General features: G+C 47.0%; 2 protein-coding genes across 4 annotated transcripts in view; both read left to right on the top strand.

Annotated features, from left to right (window-relative positions):
* Positions 1-204: 204 nt before the first annotated feature.
* Positions 205-968, top strand: LOC129007124 (olfactory receptor 10V1-like). Its single transcript, XM_054437500.1, has one exon. It carries the CDS (start codon positions 207-209, stop codon positions 765-767), a length of 561 nt encoding a protein of 186 aa, XP_054293475.1. The 5' UTR covers positions 205-206; the 3' UTR covers positions 768-968.
* Positions 969-6,423: 5,455 nt separating this feature from the next.
* Positions 6,424-21,035, top strand: part of STX3 (syntaxin 3) — a 47,400-nt gene continuing 32,788 nt past the window's right edge. The window contains exon 1 of one of the 3 annotated variants that reach the window (XM_054439427.2): positions 6,424-7,026. In XM_054439427.2, coding sequence (XP_054295402.1) covers positions 6,997-7,026 — 30 coding nt within the window. In that variant the 5' untranslated portion in view covers positions 6,424-6,996. The remainder of the gene's footprint in view (positions 7,027-21,035) is intronic. The other 2 variants (XM_054439426.2, XM_063670885.1) reach the window with 2 other exon arrangements.

Genomic DNA, 21,035 nt, shown 5'->3' with positions numbered 1-21,035 from the left:
TCAAGCAATTCTCCCGCCTCAGCCTCCCTAGAAGCTGGGATTACAGGGGCATGCCACCACACCCATCTAATTTTTGTATTTTTAGTAGAGATGGGGTTTCACCATGTTGACCAGGCTGGTCTTGAACTCCTGACCTCAGGTGATCCACCCGCCTCTGCCTCCCCAAATGCTGGGATTACAGGCATGAGCTACCGTGCCCAGCCTCCATGTACTTCTTCCTGACAAATTTTGCAGCTCTGGAGATCTTCTACTTTTTCACCATTGCCCCTCTGACTCTGGCCAATGTCCTGTCCATGGGGAGAAACCTCATTTCCCTGCCCAGCTGTGGAGCCCAGATGTTCTTCATCTTCCTGGGAAGGGCTGACTGCATCCTGCTGGCCGTCATGGCCTTTGACTGGTTTGTGGCCATCTGTCATCCTCTCTGTTACGGCCTCATCATGAGCTGGAGGTTGTGTGTCCAGCTGACCCTGGGGTCTCTGCTGCTGGGGTTCTTCTTAGCCATGCAGCTGACTGTGCTTATCTTCCAACTCCCTTTATGCAGCAGCAAACAAATCAGCACGTTCTACTGTGATGTCCTCCCTGTCATGAGACTAGCCTGTGTAGATACCTGGGTCCATGAGGCCACTCTGTCTGTGGTCAGCATCACCGTTCTCACCATCCCCTTCCTGCTCATCACTCTCTCCTATGTCTTCATCATGGCCGCCATCCTGAAGCCCTGCTCTGCAGAGGGGAGGCACAAGGCCTTCTCCACCTTTCCTCCCACGTGACTGTAGTTCTCCAGGACTGATGTACATGCCTCGTCTTCTTGTGTCCCAGCTCTAGCTACTATCCTGAGAGGGGCCAGGCAGTGTCTGTGGTTTACACCTTCATTACCCCTGTGCTCAACCCTTTGATCTACAGCATGAGGAACACAGAACTTAAGGATGCTTTGAAGAGAGCAATGACAAGGGTCCTGCTGCTCTAAACACATGCCACTCTTCAATACTGCTGGGCAAAGACACATGGCATACTGCCAGAAAGATAAGGAGAAGGGGGACAACAGTTGATTGTGTTTTATACTGTTACTTCTTAGTTACATCATTTTTGAAAAGTCATTTTCCATTTCCCAGCCTCAGGTTCTTCACCTCCAAAATAGAGATTAAAATATCTGCAGGATCTAAATTCTGGGGTTACTTCTGAGAATCAATAGATATATTAAGTGAAAATACTTTGTGACTTTTAAAGGGAGATATGGGCGGGGCACGGTGGCTCACACCTGTAATCCCAGCACTTTAGGAGGCTGAGGTGGGTGGATCACCTGAGGTCAGGAGTTCGAAACCAGCCTGGCCAACCTGGTGAAACCCTGTCTCTACTAAAAATACAAAAATTAGCCCGGCGTGGTGGCAGGCGCCTGTAATCCCAGCTACTTGGGAGGATGAGGCAGGAGAATCACCAGGAGGCAGAGGTTGCAGTGAGCCAAGATTGTACCACTGCACTCCAGCCTGGACAACAAGAGAGAGACTCCATCTAAAAAAAAAAAAAAGGGAGATACGGCAGTAAATGTGATTATTGCCATCTTCACCATCATGTAAAATCTGCCCTACCTTGGATTTATCTCCAGCTGTTGTTCTCAGGTTCTCAGCAGGCCCAAACAGTGCACATGTGGGGCTAACCCAGGAATAGGATTCAAATGAAACTGGGACCACTGAGTTTGTGCTTTTTTTTGAATTAATAATCTTTCATCCTAATTTCTATTCCAGGGAAAGGTGATGGGGAAAATATCAGAGTCTTGGGGTTTCGGTAGCTTCTCTTTTCTTGTTTTTTGTTTTTTGTTTTTTTTTTAGATAATAGTCTTGCTGTGTTGCCCAGGCTGGAGTGCAGTGGTGTAATCTTGGCTCACTGCAGCCTCCACCTCCCGGGTTCAAGCATTCTCCCACCTCAGCCTCCCAAGTAGCTGGGACTACAGGTGCCACACCACCACACCTGGCTAATTTTTGTATTTTTAGTAAAGATGGGGTTTCACCATGTTGGCCAGGCTGGTCTCGAACTCCTGACCTCAGTTGATCTGCCTACCTTGACCTCCCAAAGTGCTGGGATTACAGGTGTGAGCCACCACACCCGATCTCTTTTCTTACCTTTATACCAGAGCTTATTGGTCTCCATATGAATCACTGGCTCTGTATCAGTCTGCCTCTGAAATGTTCTCCCCACGACTATTCATTCCCCTCCCCTTTCTCCCGCAAATGTGCGGTCATGATTCCCTAAGCTGAGGGATGTATTTTGCCATGTTTTCCAAACTCTTTTTTCTTTGGAGGACGTCTTGAAATGGGTTGTGTTGTTGAACTTATGTTGATAAATGCAGCATTACGTTGGAGAATGCTGAACTTATGTTGGAAAATGCTGACTCTGAATACCAAGATGGTTATTATTTTATCTGTGAATGAAATATTCCAGGCATTTCTCAGTTTCCCGTGCTCTCTGAGAAAGCACTGCAGTTATAAAGGGTTAGCAGATTTTTTTTCAAGTTATTGAATTACGGAGTTAACAATTCTCATATATATTAACTCACTTATCTTCACAAAAACCCAAGAAATGGGTACTATTATTATTATTTATCATTATTAGTTTTTTGAGACAGAGTATTGCTCTGTCACCCAGGCTATAGTGCAGTGGTGCAATCTTGGCTCACTGCAACCTCCTCCTTCCAGATTCAAGCAATTCTCATGCCTCAGCTGCCTGAGTTGCTGGGATTACAGGCATGAGCCACCACGCTTGGCTAATTTTTGTATTTTTAGTAGGGACAGGGTTTCACCATGTTGGCCAGGCTGGTCTTGAGCTCCTGGCCTCAAGTGATCCACCTTCCTCGGCCTCCCAAAGTGCTGGGATTAGAGGTGTGAGCCACCACGCCCGGCCGAGATGGGTATTATTATTATCTTTGCTTACGGATAAGGACATTGAGGCACAGGGGCATTAAATCAATTGCCGAAGGTCACACAACCATTAGTGGTAGAACTGAGATTTGACCTGGGTAGTTTGGCTCCACAGCCTGGGCAGGCAACCACTGCCTTTTGCAGCATGCCTATCTGCATGCTATGTGAGCTTGGGAAAATCATCTTATTTCTCTATACTTAATTTAATTTATAATAAAATGGGGATAATAATATCTACCCTAACTCCCTCCCTGAGTGATTGTGAGATATCAAAACAAAACAAACTTATAAAAGTGCAGTAAAATTCAGTATGGCTATTCAAACATTCAAACGAGGAAATACATTAGATGGCTTATTTCTTTAATTACAAGGAGTTTAAAGCCACAATTATCCAATTGCCCTTTACCTGTGCTTCATTATGAATATCCTGTTACTCTTTTTAAAGGAATATATACACTTCTAATTTTTTTTTTTTTGAGACATGTCTCCCTCTATCACCCAGCCTGGAGTGCAGTGGCGTGATCATAGCTCACTGCAGCCTCAAAATTCTGGGCTCAAGCAATCCTGCACCTCAGCCTACTGAGTAGCTGGGGACTACATGTGCGCACCACTATACCTGGCTAATTTTTTTTTTTTTTTTGAGACGGAGTCTCGCTCTGTCACCAGGCTGGAGTGCAGTGGCGCGATCTCGCCTCATTGCAACCTCTGCCTCCTGAGTTCAAGCAATTCTCACTGCAGCCTCCGCCCCCCGGGTTCAAGCAATTCTCCTGCCTCAGCCTCCCAAGTAGCTGGGATTACAAGCACACACCACCACGCCCAGCTAATTTTTGTATTTTTAGTAGGACAGGATTTCACCATGTTGGCCAGGATGGTCTCGATCTCCTGACCTCATGATCCACTTGCCTCAGCCTCCCAAAGTGCTAGGACTACAGGCGTGAGTCACTGCACCCAGCTCAATTTATGTATGTTTTGTAGAAATGGGGTGTCACTCTGTTGCCCAAGCTGACAAAGAACTTTTATTATTATTATACTTTAAGTTTTAGGGTACATGTGTGCACAACGTGCAGGTTTGTTACATATGTATACATGTGCCATGTTGGTGTGCTGCACCCATTAACTCGTCATTTAGCATTAGGTATATCTCCTAATGCTATCCCTCCCCCCTCCCGCCACTCCACAACAGTCCCTGACAAAGAACTTTTAACACAGTTGAAACTGTACAACTATGGAAGGTGCCACCTAGGGAATGTCTGGAAAAACTAAAAAAGTTAAAATGGCAAAAACTCCAAAAATTATTGGGTGTCCTATGGCATGCTAGGCCTTATCTAAAGCACCTTTCTGGATTACCTGATTTTTTAGTGATTTGTGCCTTATAAAATCTTGCAGCTATTTTCCAACTTGGTATGTTGTAGAAAATTCTTAGGAATGCCAATGATTCTTGTCCATAGAGATGCAAATGAATTTTGCCTGGTAGAAGTGCAATTGCTCTCCCAGCACCCCAAGGCCAGTTCTGCATTTATTATTTATTTATTTTTATTAAAAATATAATTTTTAAGACAGAGTTTTGCTCTGTGGTCCAGGTTGGAGTGCAGTGGTGTGATCTCAGTTCACTGCAACCTCTGCGTCCCAGGTTCCAGACATTCTCCTGCCTCAGCCTCCCAAGTAGCTTGGATTTATAGGCGTGCACTATCACTCCCGGCTAATTTTTTGTATTTTTAGTAGAGATGAGTTTCAAGATGTTGGCCAGGCTGGTCTTGAACTCCTAACTTCAAGTGATCTGCCCACCTCAGCCTCCCACAGTGCTGGGATTACAGGCGTGAGCCACCGCACCCGGCCAGTTGTGCATTTATTAACATATTCGTTTCAGCATTCCTGATTGCCTATATATGTGTGTACACTCTGTGTTTTCCTCTGGACAGAGCTAGCCCTTTACTGGTCTCCTCATTCATTAATGAATTAAAGTCTTTGATGTGTGTGCATTTTATATTTGTAGAGGAGTCATGATTTTACTCTTTTCAAAACAATTATCCTGTAACAGGAACCTTCTGAGCAGAGGCTGACAGGCCACCCTTGATTCCTGCTGTAGAAAGAGAATTTCTTACTCCAGACCTCAATAGTCCTTTTCAGATTCCTAACGTGAAGGGTTATTCATATCTCGGCCTCTCTCAGAAGACTCTATTTTCCTGAAGTGCAGGAACCTACCTATCCCTACTAACAAAAATGTGTTAAGGGGCAGGGCACAGTGGCGCACACCTGTAATCCCACCCCTTCGAGAGGCCGAGGCGGGCGGATCGCTTGAGCACAGGAGTTCTAGACCAGCCTGGGAGACATGGCGACACCTCATCTCTACAAAAAACACACAAAAATTAGCCGGGCGTAGTGGCGCACGCCTGTAATCCCAGCTACTTGGGAGGCTGAGATGGGAGGATGGGTTGGGCCCAGGGGATCGAGGCTGCAGAGAGCGGTGATCGCGCCACTGCACTCAACCTGGGCAACAGAATGAGACTCTGTCTAAAAAACAAACAAACAAACAAACAAACAACCCCCCCAAACTCCCCAAAAATGTGTTAGGGGAAGGAGGTGGGACAGTATTTCTGATCTACTCGCCTTTCCTAGTATGACCACCAGGGGGCGCGGAAGCCCTCCCGGTACTAAGGCGGGACACCCTGCCCAGAGAGCACAGCCGGCAGAAGGAAGTGTGCCGGACGCGAGAGAGAACTAGGGCCGAGACCCGCGGGGCCGGCTCAAAGCCCGACCTCTGCCATACGCACCGTATCTTTATGGGAACCGATGAGGTCAGCAGGGAGCACGCATTCAGATGGCAGAAGAGGGCAAAGTACTGCTAGAATTACAAAGATATTTACAGCCTTTTAACCTGAAAGCACAGAGCAGATCCTATTCTTCAGAATTAAATCTTCGGCTCGCCAGTCCCGTTTATGGAGCTCCACTCTGATGAATGTGTCATTTGTTCCCAGGAAGACAAATTGGGTAGGGAGAAGAGGGAGAGGCGGGGAGAAGACGAGATAAAGGGACGATCTGCTTTTCGGAAGCAGAAGCCGCCTGGGAACCACCTGCACACCGCGCAGGCTGCGAGGAGGGGGAGCGCTCCAGTGCAAAGCTCTGTATTTTAAAGCCCCTCCTCGCTCACAGGCTTCACAGCAAACTACGAAGTGGGTATCATCTCTGATTTACAGATACGGGAACGGGGTCCTCTTGAGAAACGATGCTTTCCCAAACGTATGCAAATTGTGAGTGCCAAGTGTCTCCACTGGCACTAACAACATCGAGCTGCTTACGTTTCTCGGAGCGGTCCCGATTTCCAACAAGCAAAATATCCAAATTCTCTGACCACTCTGACCGTCCTGGATCTCCAGATCTCCAGGTCTTTCCTCTGGACACCTCCCCCATCCCCCCACTTTCACTGCCAGCATCCCTGAGGCTGCGCGGGAACCCGCTACTCGGAATGCCTTCCCCTTGGCGGGATATTTTTAGAACACTCGACTGCCACCCAATGTAGCCCACATCACATTGTCTTATTTGTTTTCGGGAGCTCGTCCCCGCCTAGCAACGAGTCGGCTAAGAACTGGATCCTAGCGAGGAGCCCGGCACAGACAGCGAATGACCGCAGCCAGACAGTCGCTCTTGCTCTTCCTCGGCCCTGCGGCAGGATCCGCCGGTGCAGGGGCCTCTCCTCGGACTCCACGCGTGTCTGGAGGGCTCTCGGGTTAGGGAAGGGGGCTTTGGAGACGCCCCGGGCGGCTGGGCGGTGGCGGGACGCGGGCCCTTTAAGAAGGAGCGCGGGGCGCGGCCAGGTAGGGGCGGGTCCCGGGCGGATCAGCGCTGCGCCGGCGCCGGCCCGGGAGCCGGATTTGGAACGCGCGGCGCTGGTGGGGGCGGAGGGGGCGGCGCGGCGGAGGCTTCCGTGGCCTCGGACGCTCCTTCTAGCTAGCGGCCGCCGCCCGCCGCCCGCTGCCGCCTGCGCCTCCAACTCCTTCGCCCCGGCGGGCCCGGCCGCCGCTTCCGGCAGCTCACCTGGGACGCGCTCACCTGGGACGCGCTACCTGCCTCTGGGCGCCTGTGCTTCAGGATGAAGGACCGGCTGGAGCAGCTGAAGGCCGTGAGTTTCGCCGCAGGCGGGGTGCTTACAGGAGGGGTGCTACATGGGAGAGGGGCTTCCCTTTGCTCCCCAAGTCGGGGCTGGAGGGGGCCCGAGCCTAAGGCTTGCCCTCCCCAAGCCCCCACCGCTTCCCGCACCGGTTCCGCACCCTCCCCTCCCCTGCGGGGTCATGTGCCCGGTGATTCATCGCTAGGCAATGATTTTCCTGAACGCCTGTAACCCTTCCATCCCGCAAGCTGGACAGTGTCTGTCCAGAGCTGGTTCCCGAAGTGGGTGCTTGGGCCCGGGAGGTCAGGGGTCCCTTCACCACCTGCCCACTGCTGCCTGGCACTATGCCCAGGACCAGCCTCCTCCTCCCTTTCCTGTTTCACTCCTGAGGTGCTACAGGCCTGGCTGCCCCTTCCCCCAGGGAGCAGCTCAGAGCTCCCTGGTAACCTCTGGAGCTGTGAGCGGGTCACATGCCGGGATGGGTCAGCTCCTCTCCAACCGGTAGTCTGTAATTGTTATCCCCGGGTGTCATTGTCCCCCCTCCCCCGCCGTATCTTTTGGAACAGCTGTGGTTAGGTCAAAGGATCTGAAGGTAGACTGCCTCCAGCCTTGGCTGCGCAAAAGCTGTAAAGCCTTAGGCTACTTACTCTGAGTCTCTGTTTCCTTATCTATCAAATGGGAATGATCGTACCCTAGGAATTTGTTGGGAGGATCAGATGATACAATGGAACTTGATACAGAAAAGGGTTAACGCATGGGGTTTTAAGCCAGATATTCATTGACTCATTCAGTACATAATTATTGAGTGTATTCTATGGGGAGGTCCAGTGCTAAGCCTTGGAGATTCAGTGGCACAGGTTCTACCTTAATAGAATTAAAATCTAGCCCTTGACACTCAAGAGTTTTAGTCCATCTACTTTGGAGCTTGTTACAAGTGTAGCAGCTTAGGCCTGAGTCTAGCCCCGCAGAATCAATCTAATTATTCATCCATTTCCCCAGGTGATTCACGGGCGCATTACAGTTTGGGAAGCACTGGACTGGAATAGAACTGGGGTTGCCTCCTGGCTCCACTGCTTACTGGTGATCCCTTAAACTCCCAGCCTAAGTTTTATCATTTGCAAAATGGGTAGTTGTAAGGTCGAAATGCAACAGAACATGCGTAAGAACACTTTTAGGGTGCATGGCACGGGGGACTTAATAAATGGTGAAATATGCTAATAACTGTGAGTGCTCTTTGGAAAATGCGGATGTCAGGGACTGCTGGGATGATGTTACAAGAGTTTATCCTTTTTCTCCCTTGCTTGGATGAGACCTTCATGCCTGTTTCACCTGTTCTGTGTAGCAGGGCTGCGGAGGAGGCAGGTAGCTGGGGAAGTGAGAAAAGCAAAGGGACAGTTGCTTATTGTGGGAGTGGCCTCCCTGCCTCAGGCTTGTGCTTAGTCATCTCAGCCTCACAGCGTCCAGGTTACTGATGGGGCAGAATTTATTGCCCCTGTTTTTATAGATGGGGAAACTGCTGCTCACGGGGTAGGAGGGATGCTCCAGGACACATAGCCGGCCAGGGCACCACCAGGAGAGGAACCCAGGCTCTTGACACTCTCCACAGTGCTCCTTCCCTTGAAGCACGCTGGTTGGGGAGGCAGAAGGAAAAGAAGAGCACGATTTTGAAGATCTCTCTGTGTCGGCACATCCAGCAACCATAAAAAAGTACAAAACTGAACAGCAGACTCTTCGATTTGTTAGGAAATCCATTTCCAGAGGAAGATACTCCATGGCCTCTTTCAGTAGCTCATTGTCAACAATGAGCAAAGAGTCTTAATTGAGCTTTGAGTTCCAAGAATAAATTTAATTTGCCTGGGAACCCTGAGCAAGTCTTTTTGCCTCTCCTCGGTGCCTCATGGTCACCCTCTGTACAATGGAATTAATGATAGGTTTCCTCCCCTTCCCTCTTGGGGATGTGGTGAAAGTGAGACTGGAGATGTTGGTGGTATTATGGGAGGATTGTTCTGAAATCACAGGGTGGCTTCTGTAGCGTCTTGGAGCAGATGCATGGCAGCGCGGGACAAAGGGACACAGGTGGCAGGTTCCAAGACTCTGATCACTGTGCTTCTTTGCATCACTTAACTTCTCTCCTTCTCAGTTCCTCCTTTATACAACAAAGAATTGAGTTGATCTCAGAAGCCCCCTCTGGCGTTATTATAGGTTTTTGTTTGAAGACTGTTAAGGTTTACGTGAATTTTGGTGTCAGTTCACCTCCTCTTATCCCCTCTCCCCAGCCAGACTCCCAGGGATCACCCTCACTGAAACAAGATATGCGTCTTCTCCCTCTGATTTCCGTTATCAATTAGAAGCATTTGTTAACCTGCATGAAACAAACTGCACATTGAGCAGCCTGTGCAATCTCTTTCTGTGGTGTTCTTTCTAAATCCTGGGGAGGGGAGGTGGTAACTGCCTCCCGATAGCTGGAGGGCTTTCCGTGCCTGTGATTGGCTTTGTTCTGGATAGATACAAGGAGAACGTGTGGGGTTGATGGGTAGAAATGAGGAATCTGTAAGAAAGCGTTTTTAGTAGACAGAGCTGCCCAAGGATGGAGTAGATGGTGCACCCTCCAGCATGGGAAGGAAGCAAGAAGCTTGTTGAGATGTTGAATGTTGTAGGAATTTGAGCATCTCTTGGAGGGGAGGTGAACTAGGAGATATGAGGCCTTCACCAACCTTAAGAATGTGTGGTTTTATAAAATGCTTAATTGTCTGTGAGCCTGTCCTGAGGCTTTGAAGTCTACAGGGACTGAGGCCTCAAGAGTTGCCCCTGTAAAGTGGCTCATCACCCTTTTCCCATAGGATCATTGGGAGGGTAAAATGAGATAATCCGTGACAATCACCCACCACTGTGGGTGGTGTCCTGCTGGTAGCAGCATCCACACAGAAGGGCATCCCTTCCTGAGGCCATGGTCACAAGATCTGACTCACCTGGTCTCATCTCGTCTCATCTCTTGCACTGCTCTTCCTGGTGGGCTCCCTCGACAGCCTGCTTCTTCAGTGACGGAGGACAGGCTTGCCAAGAATGTGCAGTGCCTCTACCCAGCCTGTCCCAGGACATGGTTTTCTCTCACTTCTCAGCAGCTGAACTTTGAATCTGCTGAGTCCAGACAGTTCCTGCTCTAGTGATCTTTTGCATGGCCCTGTTTTCATTCAGCAAACATTTGCTGAGTACTGAGTACCTACTGTGTGCCAGTCCTTGTACTAGATGCTGGAGTGTAGTGGTGATAAACGCATGTTCCTGGCCCTTAGAAAGTTCACGGTCAGGTAGGAAGAAACAGAAGAAATAGACATGAGGATATCATCCTTTTGATAGAAGCAACCACAGGAAGACCCTGTTGGCCAGTCTTTGGAAGAAGGGAGATGGGCATGAGGCTTTGGGTGGGTTCCCAAGAAGAAGTAATGCTTGAGCTCAGCTGCTTCTTCCAGCCCAATCTGACCTTTTCAGATATGTAAAGGTGGTTGGAGATACATAAGGTACTTTACGTACCAGATACGTAAAGATACCTTGTATCTAATACTCTCAACCCTGCAAAGCAGAGTGGGTTTTTCTATTATTCTCATTCTACAAGTGAGTGAATTGAGGCTTAACAAGAAAGGCAAGGATCCTAGATTGTCTTAATCACTCTCCCATTGGTGTATAAACCATCAAGCACATGACAACTCAAGGGAGCATCAGCAGAGTCGCATGTGTATGGTACCTGCTGACCACCATGATCAGAGCTTTGTGACCTCTGTGTGCCTAGCATCCTGCTGGGCATCAAGTTTAGGCAGGATTGACAAAGTCCTAGTATCAAAGGGTAAATGATCACATAGGGGAAGACAAAGACATGTAGTACATGACAAGAGGGCCAACAGTAATCAAAGGGATATGGTGGTAATGGAGAAGCCAGTGATGTGTGGAATAGAGGTGGAAGGCTTTGGACTCCCTTGGAGACTGATCTGTAGAGGACTAGAAATGACGTGGATGTAATGGCCCTTCAAAGACCAGCACTAATAGGGACACACTAATGAAATCAACCACCTGGAGCTCTAAAGGCCAGACTGACTTTTTACTCTCTCTGTGTCTTGCTGCTTCCTAAATGGCTGTTGTTGGCCTCCTTCCCCACTGGAAGCTCCAGGATCTTTGTGGAATCATAGTTCCTTAGGATAACATTATAACCCCATCAGCAACATGGAGCTGTGTACTTCCCCTTTAAAACTTAATTTGTTAATATTTATTGAGCCGCTTTTATGTGCCAGGTGCTTTGGATCATAACTGAACCTTAACATACCAATCTGCACTTCACTGAGATTCTGTCCTTCTCTAGTCATAAAATTTCATACAAGTCAGGATTCCTGCCTCCCCTCTTCTCTGTAGCTGGGAGGATTCATTCTCTGGAAGAGCTGTTTTTCTGTGAGCAGACGGGAAGCAGAGCTGAGAGTGATGGGGATTGAGTAGGGATTACAGCCCCATCAGCCGGAGGCCAGAAAATACTTGGATGAGAGAAGGGGATTAATTTTATTTTTATTCCTGTGAGTGTGGGGGAAGTTGGGGGAATTGGCAGGAGCTAAGGGAGGGACACTTGTTCATGTTGTCCTCTCTTTCTTCCAAAGCTTCCTCCCTGCCTTTTGTCAAAATTTCTACCCATCTTCCAAAACTCATTTTTTATAGGTAGTAGTGGTCTGTAACTGCAACCTAGAATACTCTTCTCCATTCTTGCAACTCTCACGGGGTGCATGTTGCTTTGCAGTGGGTTGTGTTTTTTTGTTTGTTTGTTTGTTTTTGTTACCATGGAGTGGGTTTGAAACCACTGTCCATTGCTTTTTATAAGTTGGACCCTTTATCTTCTAGGTCCTTTTGTCTTTAAGGTCAGTGTTTCTAGTACTTCTTGTCACCATATCAATTACAATAACAACGATCATTTATTGAGCAGCTACTGTTGGACAGACTTGTGCTACATACCTTACATACCTTGTCTCTAATTCTCTCAACCCTGCAAAGCAAAGTGGGTTTTTATATTATTCTCATTTACAAGCAAGGGTATTGAGATATTATTCTTATTTTACAAGTGAAGGAATTGAGGCTTAGGTTTGACTGAGATCCCCATCTGGGAAGTGGTGGGCTCAAGAGTTGAACATGCGTGTCTTGCTTCTTTGTATCACCTTACACTGTATTCGATCATCTCCCTAACTGCACTATATGCCCCTGATGCAACAGCAGTTATGATAGTCCTCTGGAGCCCCAGTGCCTAGCACTCTGCATGGTAGGCCTGTATTAAACATTTGTGTCTTAGTTGATTAATAACAGCTTGACCCTTACACATCCTTTACTCATTATTATGATTTATTTTTCTTGCTCCATTCCCTGTGGGCTGGTGAATCTTTACCTACCTGAAGTGGAACATTTACTGAGGGAACCCATATGTTTGCTAATGAAGCCAGACCTTACAGGTCCATCCCCAAGGACGGAGTTCCAAGGCTCCTAACTACACCTAAACACCTAGCCCAAGATGACATGGAAGGTTGCCCCTATTTAGAAAGACAATGAAGGCAAAGATGTGGCTACCATGGTGAAAACTTAGCTACTCCATTTTTCTCCTGGCAAAATCCTACATATCTCCAAAGTCTCAGTTCCAGTGTCATCCAGCTTCCCAGGCTGACAGCACTGACCATGCCTTTCCTCGGACCCCATAAACTTTACTTTTGGTGGTATATACAAATAGCCTCATGGTATTGCAATTTCAGATGCCGCTGGCTCTGTTAGTTCTTGTGCTCTGGGAGAGCACAGATGACGTGTGTCTCATTCTCTCTTGTACCTTCCCAGCCCAAAGCCTGTAAAGCTGTAAACCAAACCATCCCGTCGATGAATGGGGATATTCTGTAAATTTATTTGCCCGCAGATTCTGTAGTCCCTGAGGGGCCTTACCTCCAGCCAGCTTTATGTTAGGCCCCTCTGCAACTGCCCCCACCCCCATCTCCTCTCTCAGGGTAGCCTGCTTTTTGGCATTGGACCATTTCCATGGCAACTTTCCCCAGTCTCCATCTGGAAACTGAATGAAGTTCATCCCCCAACCTAAAGAGATTAGTGGAGCAAATACTGTCTGGGTATGTTCAGCTGTCTGGGTTAGGACAGCTCAGTATGGCATCAGGATTTTTTTTTTTTTTAATAAATTTTTAAGTTTTAGCCTACTTTTAGATATATGGAAAAGTTGCAAAGATAGTACAGAGAGTTCCTGTCTAGTCCTCTCCTGGTTCCCTCACTTGCTCACATTTTATACTACAGTGTACACTTAGCAAAACTAAGAGACTTATATTGGTACATTACTATTCACCCAACTCCAGACTTTATTTGGATTTCACTAGTTGTTCCACTAATGTCCTCTTTCTGTTCTAGGATGCGATCCAGGGCACCACATTGCATTCGGCTGTCACGTCTCCTTAGCTTCCTCTGGGCTGTCTGACAATTGCTTAGTCTCTTGTTTTTTGTGACCTTGTCGGCAGGGCTCCGGCATCTGTTTTCTAGTGCTCTGGAAGCACATTTCCTGTGGCCGGTGCTACAGGCTACAGCTAGGGTGGTGGTGGACCAGCCATTAAGAGGCAACACGCCAGATGGCTGAGGACAAAGTCCTGGCAGCCAGCTGCCCAGGCACACCTCCTAGCTCAGGTGCCCACTGTCCACAGGATCTTGGGCAGGTCGCTTGGTGTCTTTATGCATTAGTTTTCTCAGCTGTAAGATGGGGAATATCCCCAGAAGACTGGCCTAGGGATTAACTGTCATGGTCAATGGAAAGCACACATCTTAGAAGGATCCTCACTCAGCACAAGTTGAGTGTTTAATGAAGGTTGCGTATTGTCACTGTTATTTAAGTATTCTAGAATGACCATGAGGGAGAGGAAGCTTGTGGGACAGAGGCTGAAAGGAGGGGTTGGGGAGAAGGCTGAGGATGGAGTAAGACAGTATTAGTTCCTTTCTTCCTCCTCTCTGTGTCCTTGAGAACTGAATGCCGTGGTGGTGTCCAGAGGCCAGGACAGGAGACGGGAAGGGAGTGGAAGTCAGAGAGGGAAGAAGTGTGGGGTGGAGGAGGAAGGATCTAAAGGACACCTGAGATCTCCAGGAGGAAGAAGAAGGCCTTCTTTGAATCTCCTTGAATGGCTCCTGGGATGAGAGAGAAAGCAGGAAGAAGGTCTGATCTCCTCACCCTGAGTGGCCTTCTTGTAGGTTTCATTTGAGTAAATCCACTCATTCCTCAAAATTTCTCCAAGGAGTCACTTCTGCCAACATTCTCTAATAAGCTTCCACTTTCCCCAGGCTCAACTTTGAATTCAGGCGAGGTTGGGCACTGTGTCTTCTCTTGGGTGTATAATTCCTTGGGTTAAGCACTGTCCTCACGTGTCATGTGGTGTTGTGTCGCATGGACTGTTGCTTGGCAGATGTTAGATGTGCAATAAATACTGCCGGATGAATGAACAAATGAATCTGTTACTTTGCATGGAACATTGTGGCTGTGCTGATGGGTGATGAGACCTTGAGATGCCTCTCTGAGTTAATGAAGGAGTGAACATTAGATTAGACCACCCAGGTTTCTAATCTTGGCTGTGTTCCTTATTAACTGTGTGATTCTGGATGAATTAACCTTCCTAGCCACAGATTCCTTGTTAGTGTACATAACATCTACCTAGGGGGCCTTTCCCCCCTCTTCTTCCTTTCTTGGGACTTTTAATCCTTCTTCTCTAGACCCACCTCAGGTCTGGAGAAGCAAAAGCGGGTAGGATGGCATGTGAGGATTGGACTTCAATGATTTTTGTATCCGACAAACAGAATGCAAGTTCTTTTGAAACACACATAGAAGATTAAGAAATACCATGTGTTAAGACACAAAGAAAATGCCAAATCTCACAGAATAAAAGTCATATAGGCCGTTTCCTAACAGTGATATAATTAGAAATTAATACAATAATTGTCCTCCCCAGGCTAATCCGTATTGGAAATGTAAGAACGCCTTTCTAAATAACTCTTGGGCTAAAGATAAATCAAAGTAGAAATGACAAACTATTTAGAAATAAATGATCGGTCGGGTGCGGTGGCTCACGCCTGTAATCCCAGCACTTTGGGAGGCCGAGGCAGGTGGATCACCTGAGGTTGGGAGTTCGAGACTATCCTGGCCAACATGGAAGAAACCCTGTCTCTACTAAAAATACAAAATTAGCCGGGCATGGTGGCGCATGCCTGTAATCCCAGCTACTCAGGAGGCTGAGGCAGGAGAATCACTTGAACCTGGGAGGTGGAGGTTGCAGTGAGTCGAGATTGAGCCATTGCACTCCAGCCTGGGCAGCAAGAGCGAAACTCCGTCTAAAAAAAAAAAAAGGAATGATCACAAGAGTGGTAAATATCAAAATTTGGGAGAAGTAGTGGAAGAAGAATTGAGAGGGAGCTCTGTTTCTTTAAAAGCATATAGTAGAAAAATGACAGATTTAAAGCACATAAGGTAAATGCCAGTGAATACATGAAAATTCTCTCCTCCTGAGACATCCAGTGTCACCATCTAAGAATTGGCATTAGAATTGCATCTTTGACAGAAACTCTTAGCAAAAACAAGGCCCAATTTTCTGCTTTAGATAGCATGATCTTGGGCATTTAATATGTGCCTAGCATTGCTCTAAACATGTCACCTGTATGTGCCTAGCATTGCTCTAAACATGTCACCTGTAGTACTGATTTAATCCTTGCAACAATTCTATGAGCAGATTATTCTTGTCATATCACAAATGAAGAAACTGAGGCACAGAGAGGTTAAGTAATCTATTTAGACCATATAGCTATTAATGGTAGAGCCAGGTTTTCAACTCAGTATCTCTGTAGAGGTACAGAGATACATCTGACTGTCTGAGTTGGATTATATACACTGGTGTCTTTTTCACTCGTGCATATAGGTTAATCCAACTTAGTTTTATGGATGTTGCGGTATCCCCTGAAATAAACGAGAGCGTATTCACTGAGCCTGAGAGGGGAGGGCACCTTCAATTGCACGTAGTGGGGAACAGCAGGAGCCCTGGGCTCCCACAGACTTGCCTGTGAGTCCTAATGAGGTCATTTATTAGCTGAATCATTTTGGATGAATTATTTAATTAAGCAGTTGTCTTATCTGAAACTGGGGAAAGTAATATTTGTCCCTCAGAGGGTTGATGTGAGAATTAATACATTTGAAATCACATAAGTGCCTGCAACAACACACACACACATTATCTATTATTATTATTATTATTATTGTTAGGGCACACTGAGTGGAGTGGGGTCCTCAGGGACCTTGGCTCTTGCCTAGTTGTCCACTGGCTCACTGGCCTTGAGCTCACTGATAGGATTTATTCTGCAATGTCTTCATCTTTCAAATAGGGCTAATTCTTTCCTCAAGTTGTTCACCTAGGGCTTTCTTCAAAGTAAAAGCATGAGGCTCACTTAGGATATCATTATCTGTCAATTTCCTCTTGATTTCATCTGATGAGTGTGTTGGGGAAGATGGAATTAAGTGAAAAGGGGAAGTGTGCCCACTGGGAGGGTTTCACTGGAAGAGAAAGCACAGCTTAGTGAGAGAACTGGGCACTGGAGAAGAGTCATTTGACTCTTCACATAGGAAACAGAGAGCATGGAGTGCCTGTTGAGAACCTACACTCAGAATTTCTGGCTCTTTAAAGAAGAGGGACTGGAAAAACCAGATGTTGGGCAGTGTGTGCATGGGTGTGTGTGTGTGTGTGTGTATATGTGTCTGTGTAGCCTTTGTAAGTGGTGGTGTTTGTCTTTAGTAATCCCCAGACCCTCATTTGGAGGGAGGCAGTTGGGAGAAGTGGGTAGCAAGGACAAGAAAAACCAGGCGTCAGGCTGGGTGCGGTGGCTCATGCCTGTAATCCCAGCACTTTGGGAGACCGAGGCGGGTGGATCACCCGAGGTCAGGAGTCCAAGACCAGCCTGAGCTACATGGTGAAACCCTGTCTCTACTAAAAATAGAAAAATTAGCTGGGTGTGGTGGTGTGCGCCTGTAATCCCAGCTATTTGGAAGGCTGAGGCAGGAGAATCACTTGAACACAGGAGGCAAAGGCTGCAGTGAGCCGAGATTGCACCACTGTACTCCAGCCTGGGAGACAGAGCGAGACTCTGTCTCAGACAAACAAACAAACCTCAGGTGTGTCATTGTCTCTTTGAGTTAAATTTATTGGGAGATAATCTGGGTTTATAAAGAAGCATCTGTGTCTCCAGAGAAATAATTGTTTAAATTTGGAGAAGAGAAGGTGCAAGAATTTGTACTCACTTGGTCGTGCCAGGAGGGGTGCTGCCCCACCGGCCCACAAATCTTTAATGCCCCACTGTGGGAAGTTAAGGACCAGATATACCCTTTCCCGTCTATTATTTCTTTGACCCAGAAACTTTCCTGGGGGCTCCTGGGCTTTCTGCCTTGTCCTGGGACCCTTTTGTCTGCCTGGGGTCTGGCACCTGTGGCAGGAAGAGAATCAGAGTTGGTGAACAGTGTGCTCTTCATCTGGAATGACTTCCTTTTTCTTTGTCTCATTCTGCCTTGCTGCTGTGATTTGTAAAAATTCTTAAGGAGATACTGATGATTTAAACTTACGTTGCAGATGTGTTTTAACTTGGAAAGGAGGGACAAACTCTTTCTTTTTAGAAAGCACTTGTTCATCTATTTCTGTGATTTTCCAACTTTTTTTCTTTCTTTTGTGGCATTAGGACTCTTTCTTAAAATGAAATCTTATATTGAACCCCAGTGTATAAAGCAGATAAAAGTAAAGCTCTGCAGATTGAAAGGGGGTGAGGCTCAGGATGGCTACGTCCCCCCATTGGTTCCCCACTCCCTGAGTACCCTGAGTGGGGTTTCTGAGGCACATGTGAAGTTTCCTGGGTTTCCACAAATCTGCACTGGAAAGCCAAGCCCCTCCTTAATTGATGAGAAAGGCTTAATGGAAACAAATGTTGTCCCCAAAGGGCCACAGCTCCACTCTCTCAGCCCAGGATGCTTTCTGCAGGGTTGGGCTGCTTAGCTTCTGGGCCCCAGCTGCTCTCAGTGACAGGCTGCCCTGAGCAGCGTGCAGAGCGATAAGAAGGGCTTAGGACAGATGACTTAAGCTTGGGCCCTGTTTCGGCAAATCGGTGGCTGGGAGACCTTGAATAACTTACACCTTCTCTGACCTGCACGTTCTCAACTACGTACTGCAGATGGGATTCGTTGACGTGATGTACACAAAGCAGCTAGTGTCTTGTGGCCACCTAGCACCTACTAGGGGCTCTATGGGTTGCAAATATTTTTATAAATTATATGAGCTAATGAAGAGAGGAACCTGTGGTCAGATAGACTAACAATGATAGAGAAGGCAGTGGAGACAAAGACACTGCGCCTTGAGAGAGAGGAATTGCAGTTCAGTTGCTTGAGGTTGCATTCTGGGCCCCTGAACTCTTTCTACTTTCTGTCCAGAGAGGAGGTCATAGCCCTGGCTGTCCTTTCTGGATTTGGGCGCACACTTTAGGGGTAGGGTCGGGGGAGATAGATCCCAGGTTGGAGTTCAGTGTTGCCTAATCATTGGTGATATCTCTCATCTCCTGGGGCGAGAGGCATCTGGAGGTTGGGGAGGGGAGGAAGTTGATGGCTGGGCTTGTGGTTCACTTGTATGTTTTTTATTGTGGCTGATATTGCAGCTACTGTGATGTTCCTATTACCACATACATTGATTCTTTGATAAAGATGCTGAAGTTCTCTTCTTGGCTAAGCTCAGTCATGTGGGCTGAAGATAAGGGCATTGTGTGCTTTCCTTGCCCTTGGGTTCTGATGCCTCTAGATCTGCAAGAGAGCACATGTGTGTCAGAAGGGCAGGAGCCCTTGCCCTGGGATTGGTTGAGCTTGCTCTGTAGGGAAGCCTGCTGGTAGCTTCAGTTTCATGTGACTCCAGATAACATGCGATGATGGCCTCTTCCTTGAGTTTTCTGATCTGGACCAAACTTTGTTGTTGTTATTTTGTATTTTTGGAAGTGGCATGCTACAGTGGGAAAAACTCTGCATGGGAAAATGGAAATCCAGAAACCTGGGTTCTATTCCTTTCTGTGTCAGTAACTCATTATTTCATCTTGGGCCTTGGTTTCCCCCTGGTTTCTGTCTAGACCTCCTCTCTGGACAGAAAGTAAAAAGAGTTCAGGGACCCAGAATTCAACCTCAACGTTTCCCCTTTTCTAAGTGAGGGGATTTGATGGTAAAATCTTTAACATTGCATTCAGCTCTGAAAGTCCTGTATCTAAAGATACTCATATCCAGGTCAAAGCTATAGAGAAGTTGACTTGGCCAGATCTTATATATGGTTGCTTTATTGAGTTCTTACTGTGTGCTCTACATTGCATAGGGAACTTTAAAATATTATCGTATTGAATTCTCACAGCATCCCTGGCAGATAGCATATATTTCTTATAGAAGAAGGAGGCAGGGAAGAGGGGTGGATTTTGCAGGGATTCTCTCTGTTGCAGTAAAACCAAAGAGTACGTTTTGGCAGTGCTGGTAGGCATGCAATCACATTGCATGTGACAGGCAGATTCAGTCAGTTGATATCAACTTCAACTTTCTATGTGCCCAGCCTTGTGTCAGGTGCCCAGGAGATACTAGTAACACTTACGAGATACTATTCCTGACTTCAAGTTGGTTAAAATTGAGCTTGAAGTTGAGACTGCAACTCATTAAACTATTTGATAAACATGAAGTGGGGCAAGTTTTGTGGGAGAAATGGGCCCTGTGCCAGGCCTTAAGAATTGTGTTTGAATAGCAGAGTAGTATATGAATATTGGTTGTGATTGGGAATAAGGGGACATAGTGCTAATATGACTATTGATGGTGGTTGGGAATGAGGGGGCATGGTATTAAGAAAGCCCAGGAGCAGGAAGCAATGGGATGTGTGCAGAAGACATGAGGAGATCAAGTTGATGAGCAGAAGGTGTCTGGGGGAGAATAGTGGGAATATAGCTAAACGCACAAATATGGTCAGCTTCCAAAGGGTTATGACAGACAGGCTGAGGACTTCTACACAGTAAGTAATAGGGAACCATCATGTATTGGGAAACAGGGACATAATGGGATTGGACCAGAGAGATAATGGAAGTGGGTATGGTCAGGAGGCTGTTGTAATGGTACGGGGTCTGCTACTCAAGGAAGGTCCAAAAATACTCTATTATTACTATTTTATAGATGAGGAAATTGAGGCTCAGAGATGTGTTACATGTGTGTAACTTTACAGGGAGGTAGCAGTGTGGTTTTGTTACATGGCTCTATTGCATAGTAGTGAGGTCTGGGCTTTTAGTGTATCCATCATCCAAATAGTACACATTGTATCCATTAAGTAATTTCTTGTCATCTACTCCCCTGCACACATGTATTGGGAAACAGGGACACACACATTTCTTTATCCAATCATCCATTGATGGATACTTAGGTTGATTCCATATTTTTGAGGCTCAGAGGGCTTAAACCATCTGTTTTATGTTCAGTGAGTAGCATGTGACGGACCCTGGTATAGAGCCCTGGCCATTATGTTGCCATGGAGCCGATCTTACTGACTTAGCCTTTAGTTTGAGAACTTCCTGTGGAGGAGGAGGAGGAGGAGGAGGAGGAGGAGGAGGAAGAGGAGGATGGGTGCGGACAGTGATGACTCACAGGGGATTCTGCTCATGTAGACCCACATCTCTTCAGCGGGTCAATGGGGTTAGGCGCTGATATATGCCTGGTATTGTGCTTTCCATATGTGATCTCTTTCAGTCCTCATAAAGGTCATAAGGTCTGTGGGGGTATTACTACTTACAGGTTAGAAACTCAGAGAGGTTCGGGACTTGACTGAGGCATCCCAGCCAGTAATTGGTAACAGCAGGTTTTGGACCTAGGTTTCCCTTTGCCCATTTCACAGATTCTCACTGAAGGCGACCAGGCTGCCTGGCTAGATCTGCTCAGAGCCAAGAAGTAGCCATTGTGG

This window comes from Pongo pygmaeus, chromosome 9 (genome assembly GCF_028885625.2).
Source record: "Pongo pygmaeus isolate AG05252 chromosome 9, NHGRI_mPonPyg2-v2.0_pri, whole genome shotgun sequence".
In the NCBI taxonomy this organism is placed as follows: Eukaryota; Metazoa; Chordata; class Mammalia; order Primates; family Hominidae; genus Pongo; species Pongo pygmaeus.
Note: the sequence above shows the minus strand (reverse complement) of the source record. Positions and strands in the feature narration are given on the sequence as shown.

Excerpts from the sequence above, each read along its gene's own strand:
- LOC129007124 (XM_054437500.1), top strand. The coding sequence starts at position 207 with ATGTACTTCTTCCTGACAAATTTTGCAGCTCTGGAGATCTTCTACTTT.